The 26053-nt window shown below is 42.1% G+C and overlaps 2 protein-coding genes across 3 annotated transcripts in view; both read left to right on the forward strand.

The window, feature by feature from the left end:
* Positions 1 to 26053, forward strand: part of LOC142881389 (protocadherin Fat 4-like) — a 95176-nt gene that overhangs the window by 14248 nt on the left and 54875 nt on the right. Inside the window, exons 15-31 of one of the 2 annotated variants that reach the window (XM_076015663.1) lie at positions 10929 to 11057; positions 11146 to 11301; positions 12446 to 12623; positions 12713 to 12846; positions 13132 to 14088; positions 14337 to 14462; positions 14598 to 14849; positions 14927 to 15025; positions 15174 to 15346; positions 15912 to 16063; positions 16636 to 16940; positions 17237 to 17347; positions 17767 to 17958; positions 18144 to 18241; positions 18326 to 18481; positions 18656 to 18832; positions 18997 to 19429. In XM_076015663.1, coding sequence (XP_075871778.1) covers positions 10929 to 11057; positions 11146 to 11301; positions 12446 to 12623; positions 12713 to 12846; positions 13132 to 14088; positions 14337 to 14462; positions 14598 to 14849; positions 14927 to 15025; positions 15174 to 15346; positions 15912 to 16063; positions 16636 to 16940; positions 17237 to 17347; positions 17767 to 17958; positions 18144 to 18241; positions 18326 to 18481; positions 18656 to 18832; positions 18997 to 19048 — 3447 coding nt within the window. In that variant the 3' untranslated portion in view covers positions 19049 to 19429. Of the gene's footprint in view, positions 1 to 9103; positions 9282 to 9370; positions 9505 to 9789; positions 10747 to 10928; positions 11058 to 11145; positions 11302 to 12445; positions 12624 to 12712; positions 12847 to 13131; positions 14089 to 14336; positions 14463 to 14597; positions 14850 to 14926; positions 15026 to 15173; positions 15347 to 15911; positions 16064 to 16635; positions 16941 to 17236; positions 17348 to 17766; positions 17959 to 18143; positions 18242 to 18325; positions 18482 to 18655; positions 18833 to 18996; positions 19430 to 26053 lie in introns of those variants that run through there. The other variant, XM_076015662.1, reaches the window with a different exon arrangement.
* On the forward strand, positions 5831 to 7532 carry LOC142881346 (protocadherin beta-5-like). Its single transcript, XM_076015613.1, has 6 exons — positions 5831 to 5993; positions 6137 to 6184; positions 6354 to 6440; positions 6854 to 6940; positions 7207 to 7314; positions 7392 to 7532. Exons 2-6 carry the CDS (start codon positions 6149 to 6151, stop codon positions 7530 to 7532), a joined length of 459 nt encoding a protein of 152 aa, XP_075871728.1. The 5' UTR covers positions 5831 to 5993; positions 6137 to 6148.

The following is a 26053-nucleotide window of genomic DNA, read 5'->3' on the forward strand; positions in this document are numbered from 1 at the left end:
TCTGTGTGTGTGTGTATTGTGAAAGCATAAATTACATAAAGGGTCAGGTCCACAAAGTGATCGCCTGGCTTTTGCACCAGAAAATTTGTGTAAATAGCCCAAAAACCAGTGCGTCCTATCCACAGAGGGGATGCAAACGTGAAAAGCCGTGGAAAATGCGCTGACACGTAGGTCATGGCAGATCTGCGCCAGACTCATTGGAATATATTGAAATGAGTCATTATGTGCAAAATGACACCCCGTATATGCAAATATGTCTCATTCAAAACAGCGGCAGATCCACAAAGAGTTTGTGCTCATGTCCACTTGTAATTTGGCATAGGTAAACACCGCCAGTCTGTCAAGTGTTTCTGGCATCAGAGCGACTCTCTATGGTGAGGTGTATGTATATAGATAAATATCATACACACATCTTATCAAATATAAAAATCTATTTATTTGATAAGTTACAAATTCACTTACACTTGAAACCTGCACCTGCACTTTTCCCCACACACCCACTCTTCAGGTTCAGAGAGCTGCGGCTAGAAACACATTAGAAGGACTTCTGTCTGTCAGCCCTATCAGCTCTCTGACACCTCAACTTGTGTTTTAGGATGGGACACTGATGGCTGTTGGCTCTTTGGACCGAGAGAGCAGAGACACTCACGAGCTGGTAGTCATAGCATCAGACAATATGTGTATGTACATATATATATATATATATATATATATATGTATATACATATATATATATATATATATATATATGTATATATATATATATATATATATATATGTATATATATATATATATATGTGTATATATATATATCAAAAATATTTATTTTACTCAAACACATGCCTATAAATAGTAAAATCAGAAAAACTGATAATTTTGCAGTGGTCTCTTAATTTATTCCAGAGCTGTATATTATGTATATATATATTTTTCACTATTTAATTAATTATTTCATGGTTGTGTTGCAGTGCTTCATGAATGTATTATTATTTATTATCTGTCTAGTCCCCCCCAGGAATTTACCGCTCATTTCAAAGCCCCCCGCCGTAATCAAAGCAGTCACGGAACATAGGGCAAGGTGCAAAATATTATATTTTACATGTAGGTTTCATCCCGGCCGCTAGATGTCGCGGTCAGATAGACGGAAACTTACTAAGACTTACAACTGGTCCTGCCGGCTACAGAAACGGATAATGGCTTTGTTTTGTACAGAACACCGTCTTTTTGGATGCTGTCGACAGCGAGTGGCGCGCATGGAGCGATATCTACCGAATCCTCCGACACTGGTGTTGTGGCGCTACTGGTTTCCGATTTAACGGGTTTCCTTGCCCAACTGCTGCAGATGTGCTGCGCCGCAAAACCTGCACAACATTTTTCCGGCGATTTTAAAGTTACAGCCCACATCTACCACAGCGAATATGCTTCTGTAAGTGAGTGCTACGCACTAGTCACATAAAAATTGATAATAAAGAAAATATGTAATAAACAATTTTTCGTCAAGTTGGACTCGACCTCACTCAATGATAAAAATAATAATAATAATAATAATAATAATAATAATAAATGATAAAAACGTATATTACCTGTCTATCTACGTGAGCCACCGAGACTCACAGCAACCTCGCCTTTCTTTTGGTGTTATTAAGAACACCAGCAGCAGGTCACATTTTGATTTGGGACGCCTGAGACAACTGGTTACCATCGATTTGCCTTGAAAATACCCACATTTATTTGTCGATTTTTCTTGTTCTTTTCCCTCGAGTCAACATATATTTTTCAATGCCACATTACAGTCTACACAACACTGGAAACTATGACAAAAGTCTCACATTTTAAAAGTGACGATGTAATGCTGTTAAAATGCGCTAAATAATATGCAAACAAAAGCCAAGCACTAAGCCACTGGATCATTACAGAGGTAAACAGCCAGGACTTAAATTTACTCGTGTCACTGTAGTTTGTGTGCTTGCACTTTAAAGAAATAGTTGAGTGTTTTATCAATGTTTTAAGACGTAAGCTTTGCTACATGAAAGGCACCTAAATGGTATCCATCCCACACTCAATTTTGAAGTTGCAGCGAGTATGATGCCTTCCCGTGCAATGGTCAGCCTCAGATATGAGTTGTATTGTTTGAAAGTTTTCTGGCGTTGTCTGCACTAAACTGACAGACAAAAGGGGAAAAGAGAATATTATGTTGATTATTTTATAACCACAATGTTTTAAAGTATTTTGATATTACAATTAGTTTCATAAGATAATTTTTACTTCATTTTTACATAAATTTCCGTTAGAAATTGTCATTTTAGGTTGTTTATTAATGCCCATGGAAAATCAGCTTTCAAGCCGTGGAATCGAGACTTGCTCTCCGCAGAATCAGGATTGTTCTCTGCGGAATCAACGCTTTTCCATGCAGATTCCTGGTGGGACTATTGTCAAACCTGACCATCAACGTTTGGTCTGAAGTCTTTCTAAACAAGGTGGCTTTGTTGGTGGAGGACCTCCATGAACCTTCGAGGGAGTTGGTGAGAGATGTTTTAGAACTTGGAGATTATGTGGATTCAGGACCTGCTGACCCCGAACATGTAGCGTGGAAAGCATAGGAATTTGTTGAAATTGCAGTTATTTCTGCACTCTCCGACCAATTATCTGGAATCGATTTGCCTTGACTTGATGTGCAGGGTAACCAATCAGGTGTTAGGATCCGGCCACCGACTTTGATGGCCGAGTTTTACAGATAAAAAAAATATATATATATATAAAATATATATATATGAATTGGTATTTTAATTAATTAATGACACATTTAAATAATTATTTACTGATGTATTTATTTATTTAATTTTGGCACTTTCATTCCTCCATATCAGTGGTCTTTATCAACGTCAATGACAATAGACCAGAGTTCAGCTCCAGCAACCACACCAGCAGCGTCCTGCTGAAAGATGTGCATCCAGGGAAGCTGGTGCTGACACTGAAGGTGACTGACAAGGACTCAGGGAGCAACTCACTCATCACCTATCTTTGATCATGATAAAGACATTATTAATAATTTCACAGCCTACCTGTGATGGTCGTTGCATAAGGGACACATTAATTTCCTGCAATAAATCAAGGGAATTTTATCTAACACTGGCAAACTAATATATTAGGGTTTTATCTCACCACCGCCTTGATCAAAGATCAAAAATTTGTTATCTATGCATTTGTTCAATGAACATGTTGTTTTGTCATTTTAGAGCACAGATATTTCAGAGTTATATAAAGCTATTACCCTATAATCAATAAAACCCATTACCAGGCCGAGGATGATGTTTCACCACAGCTAGCTTATCAAAGTGCTGTTTTCCACAGCACTTGTTCAAGCCAAAAAAAATCAATGCAGCTTTACAAGGCAGGAGTGTCATATGTCAGCCAGCAGAGACATGAACCCCTAGTGACAGACGTCAACTGGGTTAGCATCTTAGCATCTCCAGCCATTTCTCACCGTCAATAGCTCCTCATGATAGACGCCAGCAAGCTGTCTTAAACATTAGCTTGTTGCCTCAGTCACAGCTAGTACCGTGAAATGTTAGCTGACTGTGTTAAACTCTGGCTAGTGGTAATAGCCATTAGTGCAGCAGTTGTTTGCTTATACTTTGCTTATGTTACTGAAATTGTAGCAGTGGGTGGCAAGTACAACGTAATAAGATCAGAGTAGAGTGCACAGCCCAGTTTCTAAATTCTCTTAACTCTCACCTGCAGTTTCATGGCAGGAGGTTCTCCGTACTTGAGCTTGGACAGCACCAATGGAGCTATCATGCTGACGCCTAATATAAATAAATCAAATATGTCACAGAGGACACCATGTTGCATCTGACCGCAGTGGCTAGAGGTCATGGCAAGCCTTCTCGCAACGCCATTGGTGAGTCAGGTCGCAGCAGGAGAGAAACTGTTTTTATTTGGAGAATAAGGGCCAGATCCACAAAGAATGAGTGGCAGCTGTAAATAGCGGCCATTTTTGCTTCTACTTCGTGGCTATGATGTCTGCCACCTTTGTGCAAGATCCTCAAAGTTTTTTTGTGCTAACAATACGCAGGTGCAAAAACGCAGAAATAAGGCACCTGAGGAGTTGGAAGCGCACTTTGCACTTGAGTAACCTGACCGTAATTTTTGTGATAGTCAGATGTTATAACGGGCACACCCTTAATCACCAGAAGGTGAATTTCCCCGCCTGGGATAGGCTTCACCCACTGGTGCCCTGAACAGCCCGGGTTAAGCAACAGCTGTTTAACAGTGAACCGGCGTTTAAGTCTTGCGCACATACAGTATGAGGGTGATTTTAGAATCATCCAAAAATCATAAAGGAATCTCAGCGCTCCCAAAAGAACAGGTGCATCGGAGAAAAGCACCACCCAGGAGTCAGACAAAATCAGGAAAATGCTACCACACACTGTTCAACTCTCTTCCTTTTTAATAATCAAGCAATGTTTCGGTCAACAGACCTTCATCAGGCATCATATATGGCATCCTTGCATACGTAACCATGCATAGTATACACACACACACACACAATAGCACTAATAAATACATAACAGATTAATCAACCTATTTTCTGGAGGCTTTCATAAAAACAAAGGGTTTAAGAAGGATAATGATTTGGACATCACATTGTACACCTGGACATAATATATACTGTTTAGAGGGCATTATCCATTGTAAAAAAAAATCTTAGATAAAATACAATCACACAAAAGAGGAGGAGAAAAGGTTGAGTAAGTTGAGTGTGACGATGTCACGCAATTAAACACGTATGTTTCGTTTTTTTTTTGGGCTAATCTCAGCCGCAGTTAAGATATCAGCAGATTTATTGATTATCACAGTATGAGATAACTCTGGCGATTTCCATCTGTCACCTGCCTCTGCACTCGGTTGGGGTTGGTTTGCTGTGACTTGGCTATTTCTGTGCTCACACCCTGAGTTGACTTGAACTGCATCCAGGAAACATCATATTTGCCCATCATATTTTACAGCCCGCCATAAAACTGAACAGCTGAAATACGGTGAGCACACAGGTGAGGTTCACAGATGCTGCCGTCTGACCTGGAGGAAAAGACATTCCAGTCGATATGGGCTCCACTGGTCTGATTCGGGCCGGTCTCCTGCTCCTGGTCGCCTCCCTCGGTGTCTGCGCTGCTGCGGAGTCTCCTTTACGTGAGTAGACAACCAGTGAACCCCGAGGTTGGATTGACCTGCTCAGAGCTCTGAGTTGGTGACACATGAACTGATATCATGGGCATCTGTATAAAGGTGTAGTTACAACTGTGCATATGATTACATGAATGTGTGTATGTGTGTGAGTGTGTGCAAACAAATTGAACTCTGAATTTAACAGCAGCTTGTTTTTTGCTCCCCAAGATACGACAGAGATAGATTGCAATCGTAACACCGACATACCTCTGCCCAGCGTGGATGAAAATTATGAAGGTAGGTGTCAAAAGTCTTATGTGAAATGATGTAAAAACTGAAAAAATGCACAACGAATGAAACGTGATCGAGCAAAATGCTAAGCTTGTCAAGCAGAAGCTAATCATCACTGTCACTGCACTTATTTAGGTGTTCAAATTCAATTGACAGCAAACCAATTGCCATTGCCAGTTGTCGTTCATTCATTGTTTATACATGTATTTATTTACTTATTTTTTTTTATTGGGGGTTAGGTCATAAAATATGTAGAAAAGTTTTAATGGCTATGAAAAGGAAATATGTTCAGTCAATGTAGGAGTTTATGCCACTAGAATTTGTTGTTGTTCATGCGATCTGTCGTAAAATCAGATGCTGTGTTGTTGCAGGAGTTTTGGAAGTGGTGACAGGGATCCCAGCAGAAACCGGTTTGGTGCTGGACTCACTGTTTTACCCAGAAAGCCTCGAATACATAGAGTTGATACGAGAGGCTGGAGCAACAAGCGCCACGATTCGCACCAAGCAGCCGCTGGATGTTAAAACGTTCTATGAGGTGAGTTTCCCAACAAGCACCTATGTTCAGAATTCAAAAAGTTCAAAAGCCGAGCAGCCGTGTCAGAGGAATGACAGCCATGTTGTGTCTCCGTAGACGTCTCTCCACAGACAATTCATTTTTTTTGTTTTTGTGTTTTTCAGACTAGTAGAAGAATGTACTACCACTATCATTGTGAGGGCACAAGGGGGGTGAGTAAAGTGTTTAAAAAGAAAAGAAGTCTGATTTGTTACAGAAAACAGATAAAAATGATGAATTCTGGGATTTCAATCACGGTTTTAAAGTTGAAACCTTTGAAAGAAAATGTTTCTTTCACATAAAGAATATCCAAAATAATTGTTGTTATTTTTTTCCATGCAGAAATACCAAATGAGGGAAGTTCCTGTCATGGACATCAATGAAAGTCCAGAGTTTCTACAGGACAGCTATAATACCACCATCTCTGAGGTAGGTCCTTCGAAGATTATGAGAATTTTCAGTACGGAAATTAGAAAAAGGCATCAATATAGTTTAAAGGGATAGTTCAAACAACTCAAAACACAACATTTAATACATTTACCATATCAAGGGAGGCAACTGTCAAATTTACCAACTCACATAACTTTAGAAGTTATGTGAGGGAAAGGGAAATAATCCCAGCCAATGCCAAACATTAATTAACTTCTGCTCACAAAGCACTAAATAACATTCAAATATGTGCCAAGGTTTATAAAAAAAAAAAGAAGGAAAACTTTGTGCATCCACTATAGCCTCACAGACTACTGAGAGAATTATCCCTCTAAATTGTTCTCTGTAATAAACGGTTGACACAGGCTTCATGTCTCGTGGCTTCTAATCATCCTGCTCTTCTTTTGTTTCAGGCAACAGAGGTGAACAGCTGGGTTTTAAAAATCACAGCTGAGGACAAGGACATCTTCCCAGAATTCAACACAGTGACATATTCAATTGTAATTACATTCATGCTTGTACAGTAAAGCAGTGTAGTTCATATCTGTAATGACACATTATATAACTTGTGGCCACAGAGGAGATAAATCTGCCAGGTCCAATAATGCTAAAGTTTCGGGCTATGTTTGAGCTGAGCCGTAATGATGACAACAGTCTCACACAGTCTCACAAGTCAAGATATTTAGTAAAACTTCACCTCCACCTCCAGCTTAACATCTTAGTTGAACAATAAAGTAAAACAATAACATTAACTTTCTCCATTAAGGTTTCGCCGTCAGACGTCTTTGTGATAAACAGCACCGGGGATATTTTTCTGAATACCAGCTTGAACTTCAATGTTGCGCCCAAGTACAACCTCACTGTGATGGCCCAGGCAAGTTATGCCCTCCAGACACATTTTGTTTTTTGATGGCTCCTAATAAAATGGACCTTTGCTATCATTTATGACAGGACGGAGGTGGGTTGAACAACACAGCCACTGTGTTGATTCATGTGGAGGACACTGACAACCTTGATCCTTATTTCAGCCACGACACATACCAGGCTTTTATTGCAGAGAATGAGGTGAGTCCAAAAACCAGCTTCTGGTAAAAGCCTGCTGAATTTTTATTGTTGGTTGGCTGAAGACATTTTTAAATGGACAAAAATGACATCTAGAGCAAATCTGGTTATCTGAAAATGTAATGCTTAAATTTTTTGTTATATTTAACACTTGTGCACAAATTATTTCAGGAGGGGGTTTTCAAAACCATCCTTCCAGAGGCCATAAAGGCACAGGATGGAGACAGTGGGATAAACATGGCCGTAACATACAGCATCAGCAGTGGTAAGCAAACAAAATTTATAAAATCTGGCTTGGACCATGACGGGAAAATCTAGTATGAATCCAAAACAAACCCTCGGACATGGTTTTTGTTTAGTGCTTCCAAAGGAGTACGAAGAACACTTCAACATCCACACCAACTCTGGAGTTATATCAGTTGAGACGTCCTTCGACAGAGAGCTGATGAGCAGCAACATCGTCAACATCAGTATCAAGGTACTGACATGAACAGAAAAACTGGTCAGATGTGATATTGGAAGGCAGCCCAACAGTGAACCCAGAAGATCCCTAAAGACAATCAGGACAATTAGGAATGAGACAGAAATAAAATCATTTGGATTGGATCAAATTCAAATAATTTTCTACCATATGTCCTACCTGCAGGCGGCCCAGACAGACGATGCAGGGAAGACTGCTGACGCTGTGGTCCAGGTCACTGTCGAGGATGTGAACGATTCGCCCCCAGTGTTGGACCAGGACTCTTATTCTGCCACACTCCTGGAAAACTCCCCAAACAACAGCATCGTGTTCAAAGCCACTGTCACTGACGCAGATGAGGTACTTTCAATTTTAAATTGCTCCAAAAACCAAAAGAGTGGAACTGTTTTCTTACATTCTCTTTTGTCCCAGGGAGGATTTGTGGGAACCCTGAAGATCAGTCCAGAATCCACTCCTTTCACCATCGATGATGACGGGACAGTTAGAGTGAAGAACTCTGCAGCTCTAGACAGAGAGACCAATGCTACCATTACCTTTAAGGTAGTCCAAATGTCAGGTTAACTCTGGTGCAAAAAGATACAAATGGGCCCATAAATAGAGACATGCATGTTTTTCTATTTGAATTTATAATGTGCTTATAATGTCCTTTTGTTTTTCTTCCTTTTAAGATTGAAGCAATAGATACAGATCCAGCTCGGAATGATGTCGCGACAGTCCTAGTTACTCTTGAGGATGAAAATGACAACAGTCCATCTTTCACAAGTGACATGTACAAAGGATACGTGTTTGCGAACTATACTGTGGGAGCGTTGCTGCTTAAGGTAAGATGCTAAATGCTTCTGCAAAAACTACTGAACATGAGCTGTCTCTTTGGGTTAGGATCAAATACAAAATACAAGACATTTGATCACAATAAAATAGAATACCCTCTGTACTCTCCTTTTTACTGCTCTTTCACTGCTGATGGCGTTCCCCAGGCTGTGGTTTCTGCGGCATGACAAGACAGAAAACAATTTGCTTTCCACTGCTGGAGTTCATTTGCTGATTTTGCTTTCAGAATTAGATTGAGATTCTGTTTACATTTTGCAATTAAGAAAATATATTTTCTTGGAATTCTCAGGTTGAGGCTGTGGATGCTGATGCAGACATCAACGGACAGATCAAATACTCTATTGATTTTGGAAATGAACAAGACTATTTTTCCATTGACAACACTGGTGACATCACTCTGGCGAAACTCATTCCAGTGGAGGCACATCAAACTAAGGAGTTCTCGTTGAATGTAACAGCCACAGATGGTAGGAGTTCCCAGTGTCCAGCAGCAACAAGCATGTTAACGTCACTTTGTCCCGATTGTCTGATAACAAATTGAATCCTTAATTTTCAGGAGGTGTTGTGCCACGTTCCACTTCAGTTCAGGTTCAGATTACCGCTGTGGGAGTTACAAAGCCCCAGTTCCTTCAGAAAATCTACAATGGAACCATAGAAGAAGAAAGAGACAACGGAACAGTCATCGTTAAGGTGAGACATGCAGATTCTTTTCATTCTTATGGAAGATGATGGTCCTGTGACAACACACAAAGATTTGGAATGTAATGGAATCTCATTGGGAGGGAAATGATTCTTAGTCAAAACAAATTCCTTTTGCAAATCAGTGTCAGGTCCTGCTAAACTGAATCTTGGGCTCACTCAAGTGTATTTCTTTTGTTGGATCTGCTGAAGTGATTTAGACTTGTGCTCAAATATCTTTGTTTTGTTTACATCCAGATACTGATCACTATCAATTGTCTGCTTTTAAAATTTCAGGTTGGTTTTCTTGCACCAAACGTGACCAAAGTGACTCTTCAGGTAGAATCAGAAGAACACAAGGACATATTCAGCATCAACCAGAACGGTGATTTCTCCACGAAAATGAAGCTTGACTATGATGAAGCACCACACAACTACTCTGTGAGGATCTCCATCACTGACGGGGACAGCACTGACGAAGCAGTGGTGGAGGTGCAAGTCACTGACATCAACGACAACAGTCCCGTTTTTAACTCGACGTCTGTAGAAGTATCAGTCTCAGAGGACGCGACGGGAGGATTCAATCTTACTACTGTTTCAGCTACAGACAGAGACAGTGGTGCAAACGGGGAGATCAGATACTCACTGACTGGAGGAGAGGGCAGGTTTGCTGTCCATCCCGAGTCTGGGCTGGTGACACTGGCTGCTGGCCTGGACAGAGAAGTCAAGGCAGAGTACCAGCTTCAGGTGCTGGCTGAAGATCAGGGTCGTCCAGCCAACTCTGCCAATGCCTCCCTGCTGATCAAAGTGATTGACGTCAATGATAACGCCCCTGAATTCTCACAGGCAGTGTACCAGGTCCTGGTCCTGGAGGATGAGTCAACTGATACAATCTTGCTCGAGCTGTCAGCTAAAGACCTGGATGAAGGAGTAAATGCAGAAGTATCTTACAAAATTATCGACCAGAGTCCCTCATTGGATACTCCTGTGTTTAAGTTGAATGCCACCTCGGGCGCTCTGCAACTGGCCCGGCCTCTACCGGACTACAGTGAGGTGAAGGAGTACACACTAGTGGTTGAGGCTTCAGATGGAGGAACGCCCACTCTGGTTGGGAACACCTCAGTGGTGGTGAATGTGACGGACGTGAACAACAACGCGCCTGAGTTCGACAAGGGCAGCTACGATGTGAACGTCACTGAGAATCTGGTTAATGGCGCAACCATCCTGACCGTGAAGGTCACAGACAAAGATGAGGTGAGTGAGAAGCAACAAGACATTCTGTTGTTTGTTGAGCAAACCACCAATCAACTTAGTCAAATGGGTTTCAAATGACTCTTCAAAAAGATTGATGAAGAGTAACTTCTATCTCACATTTAAACTTTTTAGACACCAACTTCAGCAATGCCTCATATTAGCACATATTTATCTCTCCACAGGGAGGATTTAATGGAACTCTGAAGGTTCTTCCAGAATCGGCTCCTTTCTCCATCAGTTCTGATGGGACCATCACTGTTAGGAACACCACTGCTCTGGACAGAGAGACAACTGACACTATCACATTTCAGGTAGCCTGAAGACGCCCAATGAGTTTTTTGGGTCAACATCCCTGACCTTATCTTGAGATAAAACTATCTTGTTCTTTTAACTCTCAAGGTTGAAGCCACAGAAGCAACACCACCAAACCATGTTGTCAGAGCAAATGTCAGTGTAACTCTTCTGGATGAAAATGACAACAGTCCGGAATTTCTCCAAAAAGATTATGAGGCCACCATTGGCAGCAGTCAAACCGAGAGGATGTTTGTTGTGAAGGTAAGTAGTTGTTTCAAAATGTTTTCTTTCAGCTATTCAGTATTTTTGAAAGAACAATCAAGAACATTCACAGCTTATCAGTGCCGATAAAGTTAGGTCAAAAGTCGGCTAATATTATTATCAGAGGTGTGGCTGGAAAATTGTTCTCTACTGTTGTGAAAGTGACAGTTCTACTACTGATCAATGGCAAAAAATCATAAAGAACACCAACTGGTCTGTGTTAAAGGGTGACTACTTCTTGCAAATTAAAAGGTTTGGCTGTCGCTTCACAAACATTTCTGTATCTCTATCTCGAGTTAAGTTTTATAAAATCATTACATGTAACACTCAGATTAAGATATTTACCTTTCAATACTCGAATCCAAGTTTTATTAAAATAAAATAAATTAAAATAAAATAAAGCACAAAGTACATAAAAACTGGCTCATGTGTCTTAGTCCTGAACAGCAACAAAAAAGAACACCAGGGCACAAGGGGAAAGGCTTTCATATAAAACAAAGAACATAATTTGAGATGTCCACGTGGCACATGAGGTCATTCCTAGCAACCATAAAACTTTAAATCCAAAAAGGTGCAGATCTTCATACTGCTGATGTTGACATGTTAAAAAGAGGAGGCAGTACGTGTTGGTGAGTCCTCTGGCAAGACAGCACAGGAAGTCAAATTTATAAAATCATTTTTTTTCTCTCTCTACATCTTGCTCCAACAGATGCTTTTGGACTCGTAATCCTGTTACTATACTTCTCAGGTCTTGTTTCCAAATTCCTGAAAGGACTTTGAGTGATGGCAGAGGGTAGACTGTAATGAGTGGCGCACTGTCATTGTAGTCTTGAAGGTGTTTTTAAACAGCAGTTAAGGTTTGACAAGTAATTAGAAAAAAAAAAAACTGTACACCAGACATCCATCCAGGTCAGACACTAAAAGTTATGAGGCCTTGAAAAGTTTTAATCCATAAATGTTGGGATTGAAAATTAATCCACCCAGCACAGCTTTCAGCATACAATCGTATTTTTTGAAACAGCATAGAGACACATCTATATAAAATATTGTGGGTCTTGGAGGATAATGCTGGAAGTGTGAATTTCTAATGGTCAAGAATAAACTCATGATGCAATTGACAAATATATTTTCTTGGAATTCTCAGGTTGAGGCTGAGGATGCTGATGCAGACATCAACGGACAGATCAAATACTCCATTGATTTTGGAAATGAACAAGACTATTTTTCCATTGACAACACTGGTAACATCACTCTGGCGAAAACCATTCCAGTGGAGGCACATCAAACTGAGGAGTTCTTGTTAGTCGTAACAGCCACAGATGGTAGGAGTTCCCAGTGTCCAGCAGCAACAAGCATGTTAAAGTCCCTTTGTCTTGATTGTCTGATAAGTCATATGATCTGTCATTTTCAGGAGGTGTTGTGCCACGTTCCACTTCAGTTCAGGTTCAGATTACTGCTGTGGGAGATACAAAGCCCCAGTTCAACCAGGATAGATACACTGGAACCATAGAAGAAGAAAGAGACAACGGAACAGTCATCGTTAAGGTGAGACATGCAGATTCTTTTCATTCTTATGGAAGATGATGGTCCTGTGACAACACACAAAGATATGGAATGTAATGGAATCTCATTGGGAGGGAAATTATTCTTAGTCAAAACAAATTCCTTTTGCAAAGCAGTGTCAGGTCCTGCTAAACTGAATCTTGGGCTCACTCAAGTGTATTTCTTTTGTTGGATCTGCTGAAGTGATTTAGACTTGTGCTCAAATATCTTTGTTTTGTTTACATCCAGATACTGATCACTATCAATTGTCTGCTTTTAAAATTTCAGGTTGGTTTTCTTGCACCAAACGTGACCAAAGTGACTCTTCAGGTAGAATCAGAAGAACACAAGGACATATTCAGCATCAACCAGAACGGTGATTTCTCCACGAAAATGAAGCTTGACTATGATGAAGCACCACACAACTACTCTGTGAGGATCTCCATCACTGACGGGGACAGCACTGACGAAGCAGTGGTGGAGGTGCAAGTCACTGACATCAACGACAACAGTCCCGTTTTTAACTCGACGTCTGTAGAAGTATCAGTCTCAGAGGACGCGACGGGAGGATTCAATCTTACTACTGTTTCAGCTACAGACAGAGACAGTGGTGCAAACGGGGAGATCAGATACTCACTGACTGGAGGAGAGGGCAGGTTTGCTGTCCATCCCGAGTCTGGGCTGGTGACACTGGCTGCTGGCCTGGACAGAGAAGTCAAGGCAGAGTACCAGCTTCAGGTGCTGGCTGAAGATCAGGGTTGTCCAGCCAACACAGCAACTGCCTCCCTGCTGATCAATGTGACTGATGTCAATGATAACGCCCCTGAATTTCCACATGCACAGTACCAGGTCCTGGTCCCAGAGAACCAGTCAATTAATATAAGCTTGCTGACGCTGTCAGCTACTGACCTTGATGATGGAGAAAATGCAAAAGTATCTTACGAAATTGTCCACGTGAGTCCCTCATCGGGTCTCGCTGTGTTTGATTTGGATGCCACGTTGGGCACTCTGAAACTGGCTAAGCCTCTACTGGACTACAGTGAGGTGAAGGAGTACACACTAGAGGTTCAGGCTTCAGATGGAGGAACGCCCACTCTGGTTGGGAACACCTCAGTGGTGGTGAAGGTGACGGACGTGAACAACAACGCGCCTGAGTTCGACAAGGAAAGCTACGATGTGGACGTCACTGAGAACATCGCAAATGGTTCAACCATCCTGACCGTGAAGGTCACAGACAAAGATGAGGTGAGCCAAAATCCTTTTCGTCAACAATATTTTTTTCCTTTGATATGTTTAAAATAAACAAAAACAAAAAACTTGTCAACTGTAAATCAGAAGCATTCAATCAAGTTTTTTACACAACAAGTTTTTAAAAGTCAAGAAAACCAAGGCTGTCCAAAAATGTTTTTTTCTTGAATACGATACACTTGCTACAGTTTCTCCACCACTTCACTTCACTCCTCACGTGTTTTTATTTTCTTTTGCTTCTTTAGGGTGGGTTTTCGAATGGCCACTTCAATTGCACGAGCGATACCTTTGAAATCAACAATCAAGGCGTGGTCTCACTGAAGAAAGACGTCACTTTGGACAGAGAGACAAAAGACAACTACATATTACAGGTCACAAGTAAAACGTCAGCTATATCTCTTCCGAGCATTTGAATACCTTCTGAGCCCTAGCTTCCGAAGTGGTAAACGCAATTCTTGGTTAGTGACAAAAAAAAATTAACAACGAGTTGAACCTTTTTTGTCCAGGTGATAGCGGTGGATCAGCCGTCAGGTGGTCTAAGTGCAACTGCCGTGATCAACATCTCCATCCTGGACTACAATGACAATGCACCACAATTCCCCACCATTCCAGAACAGTTTGAGGTCAAAGAGGGCAACTACTCAGAGGAGACACCAGCAGAAATCATCAACATGAAGCCCACAGACCCTGACCTTGGTCCCAATGGAGAGGTCACCATTGCCATCTTCCCCCCACACCCACTCTTCAGGTTCAGAGAGGTGTGGCTTGAAACACATTAGAAGGACTTCTGTCTTTCAGCCCTATCAGCTCTCTGACACCTCAACTTGTGTTTTAGGATGGGACACTGATTGTCGTTGGCTCTTTGGACCGAGAGAGCAGAGACACTCACGAGCTGGTAGTCACAGCATCAGACAACGGAAACCCACAGAGACAGGTGAGAGGCCTTGTGGTTGTGTGTCTGCCCTGAAACTGAAACGTTACAGGCTTAATTAATGTCAACAAATGTAGAAAAATGAGAGCCACTGCCTCCCTCCTTGGCACTTGTTTTCATAGCCTTGAACTGTTTTTGCCTTGTGACCCAGAGCATCGCCACTGTCAGAGTGCGTGTTACCGACGTTAACGACAACAGACCAGAGTTCAGCTCCAGCAGCTACATCAGTAGCATCCTGCTGAAAGACTTGCGTCCAGAGAAGCTGGTGCTGACACTGGAAGCGACTGACAAGGATTCAGGGAGCAACTCACTCATCACCTACAGGTCTTTGATCATGATAAAGACATTATTAATAACTTGTCAATTCACAGGCTACCTTTGGTGGTCTTTGCAAAAGAGACACATTCATTTACTGCAATAAATCATGGGATTTTTATCTAACATTGGCAAACTAATATATCAGGGTTTTTTTCTCACGCCCGCCTTGATCTAAGATCAAATGTTTCTTATATGTGCATTTGTTCAACTAACTCATTGTTTTATCATTTTATAGCAGAGATTTTTCAGAGTTATATAAAGCTATTACGCTGTATTTAATAAAACCTGGTTAATTTACAACCTATTACCAGGCCAAGATTGATGTTTCCCTCAGACCTTGTTCAAACCAAACAAAATCAATGCAGCTGTACAAGGCAGGAGTGTCATATGTCAGCTAGTAGAGACAGACATGAACATGTAGTGATTGATGTCATTTGTGTTTGCCTCTTTTAGCCATTTCTCACCGTCAGTAGCACCCTATGGTAGTCGCTAGTTAGCTGTCTTGCAGCATCAGCTCATTGCCTCAATTGCAACAAGAACCTTGATAAATTCTCTGAACTCTCACGTGCAGTTTCCTGGAAGGAGGTTCTCCATACTTGAGCTTGAACAGCACCACTGGAGTCATCACGCTGACATCTAATGTCACTGATGTCACAGAGAGCACCGTGTTGAAACTGACTGCCATGGCTCAAGATCATGGCGAGCCTCCTCTCAACGCCACAGGTGAGTCAGGTGGCAACGGACGAGATACCGTTTTGTATTTGGAGACAAAATTATTGCATTTATTTTTCGGGCACTTTCACGATGTATTGTCCAAGCACTGCCAGCTGATTGGCTGATGCTTTCAAGGCATTGCAAATTTAATAAACAAAATCAAACTGATCAAATCTAATAAAAAAAAATACTCACTTAGTCACAATGGAAATGTTGCACCTAGTGTGTAAGCAGCAATATAAAAAAAAAATACAACACTAAAGAAAATCCTAATTCCCCATTAATCGTCCAGTAAAAAATGCATCTGCTGTGTAATGGCCATAAAAAGGCAAGATGGTATTATAAAAAAAAAATATCTTCCTCATAAATATAATATAATATAAATATAATATTCTTATCATTGATCCCTGCCATAGCAGGGATCAAATGTTAAAATCCAAATCACATAAATGTTGTTATCTGCAATTATTTCTATTCCAAAATGTTTCAATGATGGATGTGCAAGAGCTCAACTTCTGAATGTCAGCCACTTAGCAGTTTTTTGGGGGTGAGTCGGTTAAACTGCCCATTTTCCCCTTCAGTCCCTGTTGCCATCATCCTGACGGTGACCATTCCGGAGGACGTGGTTTTTCTCAGCTCCTTCTACAACTTCAGCGTCTCTGAAAACGAACCAAATGGAACCATCCTGGGTGAAGTCCAGGCCTCCTCAGGAAGTGACCTTTTCAGCATCTCATACAGTCTATTAAACCACGATGACCTGTTCTCTGTGGACGCCAACGGGACTATTCACACAAGGGTGCCTCTGGACAAAGAGAAACGGGAGTGGTACATCCTGGAAGTGGAGGCAGAGGACACACAGACGCCACCAATGTCTGCTGTTGCCAGAGTAAGACCTGGTCAGATTGAAAAGAGTAACTTCAGCAACATCATCAGGCTACAGATCTTTCACAATCAGCTGCTTTTAGTTTTGGCCCCAACCCCCCAATCCTTGACCTTAAATCTCGACCTGCTGGTCAAGAGTCCAGAAACATTGCCTTCACCAACCCACTAGGGGGGCATTCAGCTTAATGTCTTTTTTCTGGAGGCTTAATCCTTTTAAACTGTAAATGTTTTAACCAACTTGTGATATTGATCTGCTAACTCTCAAACATGTGCCTGTTGATCTGGTTTTCTCTCCCCCAGGCATCAGTTTGGGTTCGCAACGTGAATGAGCCTCCACAGTTTCACACCAACCAGTCCTATGGCTCTCTGTTCAGCATCGCCCCCTATAAAGCCCCTGTCGTCACTGTCACGGTAAACACACTCAGTTACTATCATCTTACAGTTTTCGGGAAATATTTCATTGGGGAGTATAAAGCCCAAAAGAGGCAGTAAAACGCCATGATAAGGTTAAAGGTCATGAAGAGGAGTGGTTATTTTGTTGTTATAAACATGATTTTGGTGCTGATATTATCAGAGCGCCTATTCAAAGCTTCCACAATAGTTTCATAACTCAGGCACATCAGGAGTTCATGGCTGCTACTACTGCAGATCGAATCATCCAATAAAACCTGATAGTCTGCTGAATAAAACTATGAATCATAACTTTAAACAGAAGGTTTTTAGATCGCTGTGATTGTGTAGAGTGAGTCTACTGCAGAGTGAACGTCAGTCTTGCAGGGAACCAATCCAAACCCCAACACAGGGTCAACTGTCGTTGTGTGACTCTTCAGGCTACCGATCCTGACGTGGGTGACAGCGGCAGGCTGAACTACAGCATCGTAGGCGACACTCAACACTTTGACGTGGAGCCTTCTTCAGGTCTGGTCTACGTGGTGTCAGTGGTGGATCTGGCTGGAATCAAGGCTAAACTGGAGGTTAAGGTGTCCGACCCCAGCGGACTTGAGGCTACAACTGCAGTTGAGGTCAGTGTTGAAAAGAGCCGATGATGGTCTTTTATAAAAAGAAGTCAAGCTTGAGGTTTTCACACTTTAAAGTGAGGAGAAGCCTTTCTTTGTTCCCAAACCAAAAACAGGCGAATCCATAACATTCCAATTCCTGAGCTTTCACCTGAGAGACATTTTACAACAATGTATCATACTGCCTCCAGGTGACGGTAAGCGGAGATGCAAACAAGACTGACGTGGTGGTCATCAGCATCAGCCAGCCAGCTAACAGAGTCGATGAGAAGATCACAGAGGTGGAGAGGTGACGTTCTCTCTGGTACTCATCATTCAGACCTTCCTGCAGATATGTTTGGCTCCTGTTCACTCTGTGATTCTGGTGGTTCAGTGCCTTGAGTTCAGTTCTGGGTTGGACTATCCACATCCTGGACGTGCGGAGCGACGGAGCTGTGGACTCCAGATCCCTCAAAGCCACCAACAAGACGCTGGTCAGCTTCGTCAGTTTCGATGGAGAGCAGGTGGTCCCATCAGAGGAGGTTATGAAGTAAGTCTCAATCTAGTACACCAATGCATGCACACGCACACACACAGACACGCACACACACACACACACACAAACACACACACACACACACACACACACACACACATACACACACACATATTTTTGAAAGGCTGCAGAATCAGACAGTAAAGTGGAACCTTCGTATTCCAACAGGCAGTTGAGGAACAAGACTGCCGATTTGGTTTCGGAGCTCAGCAAAGTGTTTGGAGAAGATGTTGAAGTTGGCGTGGAGGATCCCTACAGCGGCATTCAGAGTATCATCATGATGCTGGCAATCGTGCTGGTTGTCTGCTTGCTGCTGCTGATTTTGGCTGTGGCACTGCTCATCTGGTAAGACGCCTCAGGATGGCTTTTCTCGATTATGCTGCACTTTCAGCAACAGCCTCTAGTTTTTTAAAGAAGAAAGTTTTAAAGAAAAAAGTGATTGTTAACGGTCCGCATCATAGAAAAGGTACCTAACCTGTGTGTGTGTGTGTGTGTGTCTGTGTGTTCAGTCTCTTCAAGAAGGTGAGCTCTCTTCAGCAACGCAAGAACACGTCTTTCTGAGGGCCGACTGCAGGAAATCAGCACAGCGCCACCATCAGTGCAACCAGAGAAGACATTTTAATGGACATTGACTCCTCACCCGTTACTGGACATGAACTGTCAACTTGTTGATCTATTTAAAATAATTTAATGCCCCACATTGGACAAACTCCCTACCCTGCAATGTCCCCTTTCTTCCTGCGTGTGGAAGGTCCATCAGTTTTTAGCAGGAGGCTGTAAACACAGGGCTTACTAGGCTGTCTGGTTCAAATGGCTTCCACAAAGCTTTCCACTTCCAGGAAAAGATAAATCTTTGTGTTAAAACTGTTTTTATTTCATTTAATCTCTGTTTAAAATTAAATCCAAATAAAATCCAAGACACAGCAGAAGAACAGGAAGCAGCAGCAGCAGCGAAGACAAACAACAGTTTCTGGAATGTTCTTCATTCAGAAAATAAAACCTGCAGCTGATCCAACATCATGGTTTGATTTTGTTTGTTGTTTGAGCATGTTTGTGTCTTTGTTGGTGTGAGTGAAAGGATTCTGAAGTCTGGCTGATGAAAAAGCAAGTGTTTAATCTTGCAAGAGGAGGAAGGGTATCCGACACAAGCATGTGTCTGACACAGTTGTGTTTCTGAGCATCAGGAGTACAAGTCTTTCAAACCATGGATAAAACATGAGCATGAGATGAATAAACATGAGCATACAATGAGCAGATACATATGTAATTTGTTGAACACCTCCCTGACAGTATCTGGATTCGCTCCAGACAGAATGTCGCCAGGCAAAAGAAACAAACCCTCCGTCAGCTACTTCCCCAATTAGTTTTGGTTAACCTGATTTAAACTTGGTGTTTAAGGCCTGCATAAGAGGCTGCATATACTGAAGGTTTGCTCATCCCAAGGAAATGGCCCTAAAAGTCCAGTTGTCGCAGATCACAAGGCTCGACATTCGTTTTTCCATCACAAGATCCACCACAGTCAAATAAACGCCGCTTGTGATATACTCATACACACACACACACACACACACACACACATACAAACACATGTGTATGTATGCATATATATATATATATATATATATATATATATATATATATGTATATATATGTATATATATGTGACCTCTTCTATTCTGTCCTGCTTGCTGTTTTATAAAGACTCGCAGAAGTTTGGTGTGGAGCAGCAGAGTATGGGTTTATTCTGTAACAGAATGGGGCACAAACCATAACTCGCTCAGTCAAACCTGGTCACCTCCTGTTTCAAAGGCTTCCTCTGTACTGAGGATCGCCCAGAATGCAAAGCGCTAACTTCAAAATAAAATACATCAAATACAAAACAAAATAAAAATAAAATATAAAGAGCCATGGCTGTGCCCCAACCAAGTTTAACATAATTGAACAAATACAATTTCATAAAACCGTTACATACACCCCCCTTAAATTATGTTAAACTCTGTCCGCAAGCCTAGGTCAACAAAATAAACAAAAAGAAAACATCAAACAAACCTCAAAAGGCCAAAAAAAACGAAATCCGAGCACCGACGCATAACAGTCAATACAAAATTCTCCTGTAAGGAGTGTGAAAGAATAGAGCGGTACCAAACCCTAAACTTCCCACAGACCAATAGGAGATGCCATTTACACCTCCTGAACATCTTATCCCACTAAGCTCACACTGTCTTATACACTCAAACAAAAATGACAGTCACAAAGCATGACTCCAATCAAAACATGACAGGAACTCAGAGACAATAAAATGGAGAAAGAGAAAAAAAAAATTAAATAAAATATAAAGAGCCATGGCTGTGCCCCAACCGAGTTTAACATAATTGAACAAATACAATTTAATAAAACCGTTACACATATATATATAAGTGTGTGTGTGTGTGTGTGTGTGTAGTTTTCATATACATCTTAAGGCAATGACTAGAGAGGATTCTTTGAAGAATCAAGTTTCACGTTGTTCTCTTCATTTACTTTTCTCCTTTTTTCGGTTTCTCGATATTGAAACCATAGGAAACATCAAGGCAACTTTTTTTTCTTCTTGTCTCGCTCATACCCCTGTGATTTGTTTTATCCGTTTTTTCCTCCATGTGGAAGGTCCAGCGAGGCTTTTTTTTTTTGGCAGGAGACTGTAAACACAGGGCTAACTAGGCTATCTGGTTCAATGGCCTCTACCAAGCTAACCTCCAAGGAGCTTCAGGCATCTTTCACATCCATGAAAAGATAAACCTTTATGTTAAAACTGTTTTTATTTCATTTAATCTCTGTTTAAAAATAAATCCAAATAAAAGCCAAAACACAGCAGAAGAAGAAGAAGCAGCAGCGAAGACGAACAGTTTCTGGAATGTTCTTCATTCAAGAAAATAAAAGTTGCAGCTGGTCCGACATCGTGGCTTTATTTCCACCACAGTCAAATAAAGCACCGCTTCTTATATACACACATATATATATATATATGTTTATGTTCTGTTTCTGGATATTGAAACCACAGAAAACGTCAAGGCAACTTTTCTTTCTTCTTGCCTTGCTCATAAAGTACAAAACTGGCACAGAGGACGAGCATCTTTATACACAGTAAAAATGCAATAAAATAAAATTACAGAGGAGACGAGAGTTGTGTAAACCTTTTCCCTCTTACAGCAAATAAAAACCCAAACGAGTCAAGTTCTGTTAAAAACATAAAAACAAAAAACAGTTTCATCTGACAAGAAATGTGCTGTTAGCGTCTACGACAACGTCTGTCCTCCCTCGGGATTGGACAAAGGAGTCGGCTGTGCGTAGATTCTATTTTATGTTTTCAACTCGAGCGAGACAACACCACTGAAGCTGGAAAAAAAACTGACTGGACTTCAGCTGAGGGCAAAGAAGAAAAAGAACAAGAACAAGAACAAGAACAAGAAGAACAAGAACAAGAACAAGAAGAATAAGAACAAGAACAAGAACAAGAAGAACAAGAAGAAGAAACAAAAATTTGGAGAAAAAAATAAAATTAAGTTCACAAGATCTCTCAGCGGCTGTGGTTTGATGATGTCACGATGGGGCGGGACTTTGATGGACAGTTTGCTGACGATAGTGGCCTCCATTGTCCAGTGCAGCATGTTGGGAGAGATAGATAGATCAATAGATAGATAGATAGATAGATAGATAGATAGATAGATAGATACACACACTCCTGCCTGCACACACATGCTCCATCTAACCTTCCTGGCCAAGACGTGTGTGATGCCGCTGTGTGACGCTGCTGTGGTTTGATGATGTCACAATGAGGGCGGGCCTTTGACAGACAGTTTGCTGACGATGCTCAGGTGCAGCCGGCGCAGCATGTCTTGCATGTCGGGGGGCAGGAGCGCCTGTGAGGAGGGGGCATGGCCGCCACAGCCTTCCAGCTCCTCCCCCATCAAGCCCAGGGCTGACGGGCCCTGGGCCGAGCCGACGCAGGCCCCTCCTTCTCTTCCTTCTTCTCCTCCTCCTCCTCCTACTTTGCCATGGGGAGGGTGCGCTGGGCGCCTCCTCCCCATGGCAACGACATCAGCAGGTTTAGGTCGACTTCCTGGTTGCATATTTCCCACTATGCATCAGACAGGAATAGTTAGCCCACAACCTGAAAATCAAGGACATGTGTGTGCGCGTGTGTTGGTACACAGCGTTGAGCAGGCCGCTGGTCTTGTTGAGCTCCAGCTGGTGAGCCGCCAGCTCAGGCTGCAGGCTGCTCTGTTCGTTCAGCAGGTTGGTCAACCGAACACCAATCAGGTTGGAGCAGCTGAGAGTGGACAGCACCTGGACCTACACACACACACACGCAGGCTGTGGCCTACTCCTTCCTCACCTGTTAAAACATCCAACACAATCACCACCAGTGGGGAATGTCATAATTTAACTGAATTATTTGAACCACTGTGGAAGTGGTGTAGGGTTGCCAACCGGCCCGTAAAGTACGGGACTGTCTCATGTTTGGCAATTAAATGCATTGTCCCGTAACGCACTTTGTCCCGTATTTCAGGGAGACGTTCCCGATGCATCACCCTCCCCACCCAAGCCCCGGTCGCCAAAAATTCATCCGAGCTGCAAGTCAAGGTTAGCTTACCAAAAGCTGTAAAAGCAGTTACATCATGAGAGAACATGATGTGGTGCACATGATATCAGAGCGCTAATTCAAAGTTTCCACAAAAGTTTGATAACTCTTGCACGTCAGCAGTTTATGGCTGCGACAACTGCGGATCGAGTCGTCCAATAAAACCTGATAGTCTACCGAATAAAATTATGAATCAGCAGGCTGAGGCTACTGCAAAGTGAACGTCAGTCTCGCAGGGAACCAATCCAAACGTACCAACACGGGGTCAACTGTCACTGTGTGACAGGCTACTGATCCTGATGTGGGCGACAGCGACAGGGTGAACTACAGCCTCGTAGGCGACACTCTGAACTTTGACGTGGAGCCTTCCTCAGGTCTGGTCCCAGCAGACTTGAGGCTACAACTACCGTGGAAGTCAGTGACGAAAAGAGCCGATGATAGTCTTTTATAAAAACAAAGAGTCGAAGTTCAGGTTTTTACATTTTAAAGATTGTCTATTGAGCCGCGGAGCCATCGTGTTTCTGTGTTCCAAAACCAAAAAAGCAGAATCCAAAACATCTCAATTCCTGAGCTTCCCATACTGTGCAGTGCTTTTTATTGTGTGTTGCTGTCCACCTTTGCTACCGTAATGATGGAAATTTCCCCACTGTGGGACGAATCAAGAATATCTTATCTTATCTTAGCAGTGAAGGGGTGGTTGTCAGCGTCAACCAGCCGTCAAAATTAAATTTCAAAAAGTATCAGACGTCCAGGCCGACATTGACTCCTCACCCACCACCAGACATGAACTGTCAGCACACACTAATTTTTCTTTGAACGACAATGCAATACCTGTGTGTGTGTGTGTGTGTGTGTGTGTGTGTGTGTGTGTGTGTGTGTGCACGTGCATGCATTAACAGATGAAACTCGCACTCTCCTGGGACTGACCATTCACAGCTCCGTCCACAGATTTGGGAAGAGCGCCAAGTGAAGAGGAAGTCCAATCAGTACACCTGAGGACTGAAGTTTACACATACACACGCACACACACTTTTGCGAAATCCAACGAAATCACCACTGACTCGTGAGGAACGTACTGAGCTTGACCAGCGTGTCGGTGAACTTCTCGCAGTTGATGGGGGATAGCAGGTGGATGAGCCTAAAATAATAAATAAAAAAATATAAAAATCTTATTGTGCGTGTGTGTGTGTGTGCGTGCGCGCATGTATGTATGCTTGCGTGCACGCAAGTGAAAATGTAATACAAGAACATCCTGCAGAATGGCAATTGCACTAACTAATACTTGTTAGTGCTCATTCTCTGTTCTGTTTTAACAGTCAAAAAGAATGTGCACAAAAGGGGTACAGGTGGTGGATCACCAAAGGCTGGCCACCTCTCGCAGGGGGCATAGCCTTGGCTCTGAACAAAGTCAGTCCTGTGTTTGAGGGGATCCCTTGGGGGACAGAAACAAATGTATGTTCTCCCAACCAAGATGTCACGCGCTTCATACAAGGTATGTTCCTCTATCTCTACATGGGAAACATGCACATGAAATGCAGACTATCTAACTTGTCTGCGGCAACACTGTCACACTGTTTGAGCCATCAGCAACAAGCAACACCGGCTGATGCGGGTCCAGTGAGTACTGGCATCGAGGCCTGGCAAGTCTATTCTACTAGCTTCAATATTGATCTTACTAAATGTGATAGGTGAAGGCACGACTGCAGCAGCAGCTGCAGCATTTGATCTTGATGATGACGAGACCATCTCCCTGGACTCCAGAAGTAATGAGGTATCATGATTCATGTCAAGCTTGTTGAAGTTCTTTTCAGTCTGTAATAGGGAAGAGTCATCATTTGGTGCCCACACAAGATTTCACTTGTGTAACAGAACCCAGATGCTGTATATGGAGAGAGTCATCCTGGCAACATAGTTAGAATTGATAGAAAGAAATTCCCATGATGCAAAATTCCCACTATGCTAATTGTCATGTGTTGACAGAACTCACAAGTTATTAGACAATTGTATGCTCAGCATCTACAGAGACACATACAACTGGCTGATTTGGGTAAACAATAAAAGGAGAGAAAGAATGAAGACCTTTTATTAGAGTCCGAAGTAAAAAAAAAAAAAAAAAAAACGATTTAAAAAAATTCAACTTTGAAATAAATAAAAAAACTTAATGAGAGGTGAGTCATGCTTTCAATGCACACTGAATGCGGACTGTAAGAATAAAATATACTAGTTATTATTATTATTCCGTCTCCCAGCTCTAAAAATATGACACATCTTAAAATAAATAAAGGACAATGGAATTATGATGGTGTCTGTTTGTTTCATGTATGCACCTTTCAGCCTACAAAGAGATGACGCTTGGCACTCAAATTGTGAAAGTCTTTATCTGTAATCCTACCTTAGTGTTATGATTGGTTGGAAGTTGAAACAATGGCATCATTCATTAGGTTAGAAGAAAAGCACTTAATTGCAGTATGAGGAATGATAGATTGATTTAATCGACCAAACTCACGAAGAGATGGAAACGGGACATCAAATAGATCATTCATTCATTCATTCATCTTCTATACCCGCTTATTCCTATTCAGTGTCACGGGGGTCTGCTGGAGCCTACCCCAGCTGTCTTAAGGCAAAGGCAGGGTGACACCCTGGACAAGTCGCCAGTTCATCGCAGGGCCACATAGACACAGACAACCATTCACACTCACATGCACACCTACGGACAATTTGGAATGTTCAATTGACCTCACATGCATGTTTTTAGACTGTGGGAGGAAGCCGGAGAACCCAGAGAGAACCCACGCAAACTGAGAGAACATGCAAACTCCACACAGAAAGGTCCCAGGCCCTGGCCCCAGAATCGAACCCACGACCTTCTTGCTGTGAGGCGGCAGTGCTAACCACTGCGCCACCGTGTCGCCCCCAAATAGATAATATGAATGGGATTTGCATGC

Source organism: Nelusetta ayraudi, unplaced genomic scaffold (assembly GCF_046127955.1).
Source record: "Nelusetta ayraudi isolate G7.1 ecotype Tasmania unplaced genomic scaffold, CSIRO-AGI_Nayr_v1 ptg000192l, whole genome shotgun sequence".
NCBI lineage: Eukaryota > Metazoa > Chordata > Actinopteri > Tetraodontiformes > Monacanthidae > Nelusetta > Nelusetta ayraudi.

Bases quoted from the DNA above. Each gene is read 5' to 3' on its own strand.
- LOC142881346 (XM_076015613.1), top strand. From the start codon at position 6,149: ATGTACTACCACTATCATTGTGAGGGCACAAGGGGG. The intron at 6,185-6,353 runs GTGAGTAAAGTG...TTTTCCATGCAG, and splicing joins ATTGTGAGGGCACAAGGGGG to AAATACCAAATGAGGGAAGT. The intron at 6,441-6,853 runs GTAGGTCCTTCG...CTTTTGTTTCAG, and splicing joins ATAATACCACCATCTCTGAG to GCAACAGAGGTGAACAGCTG.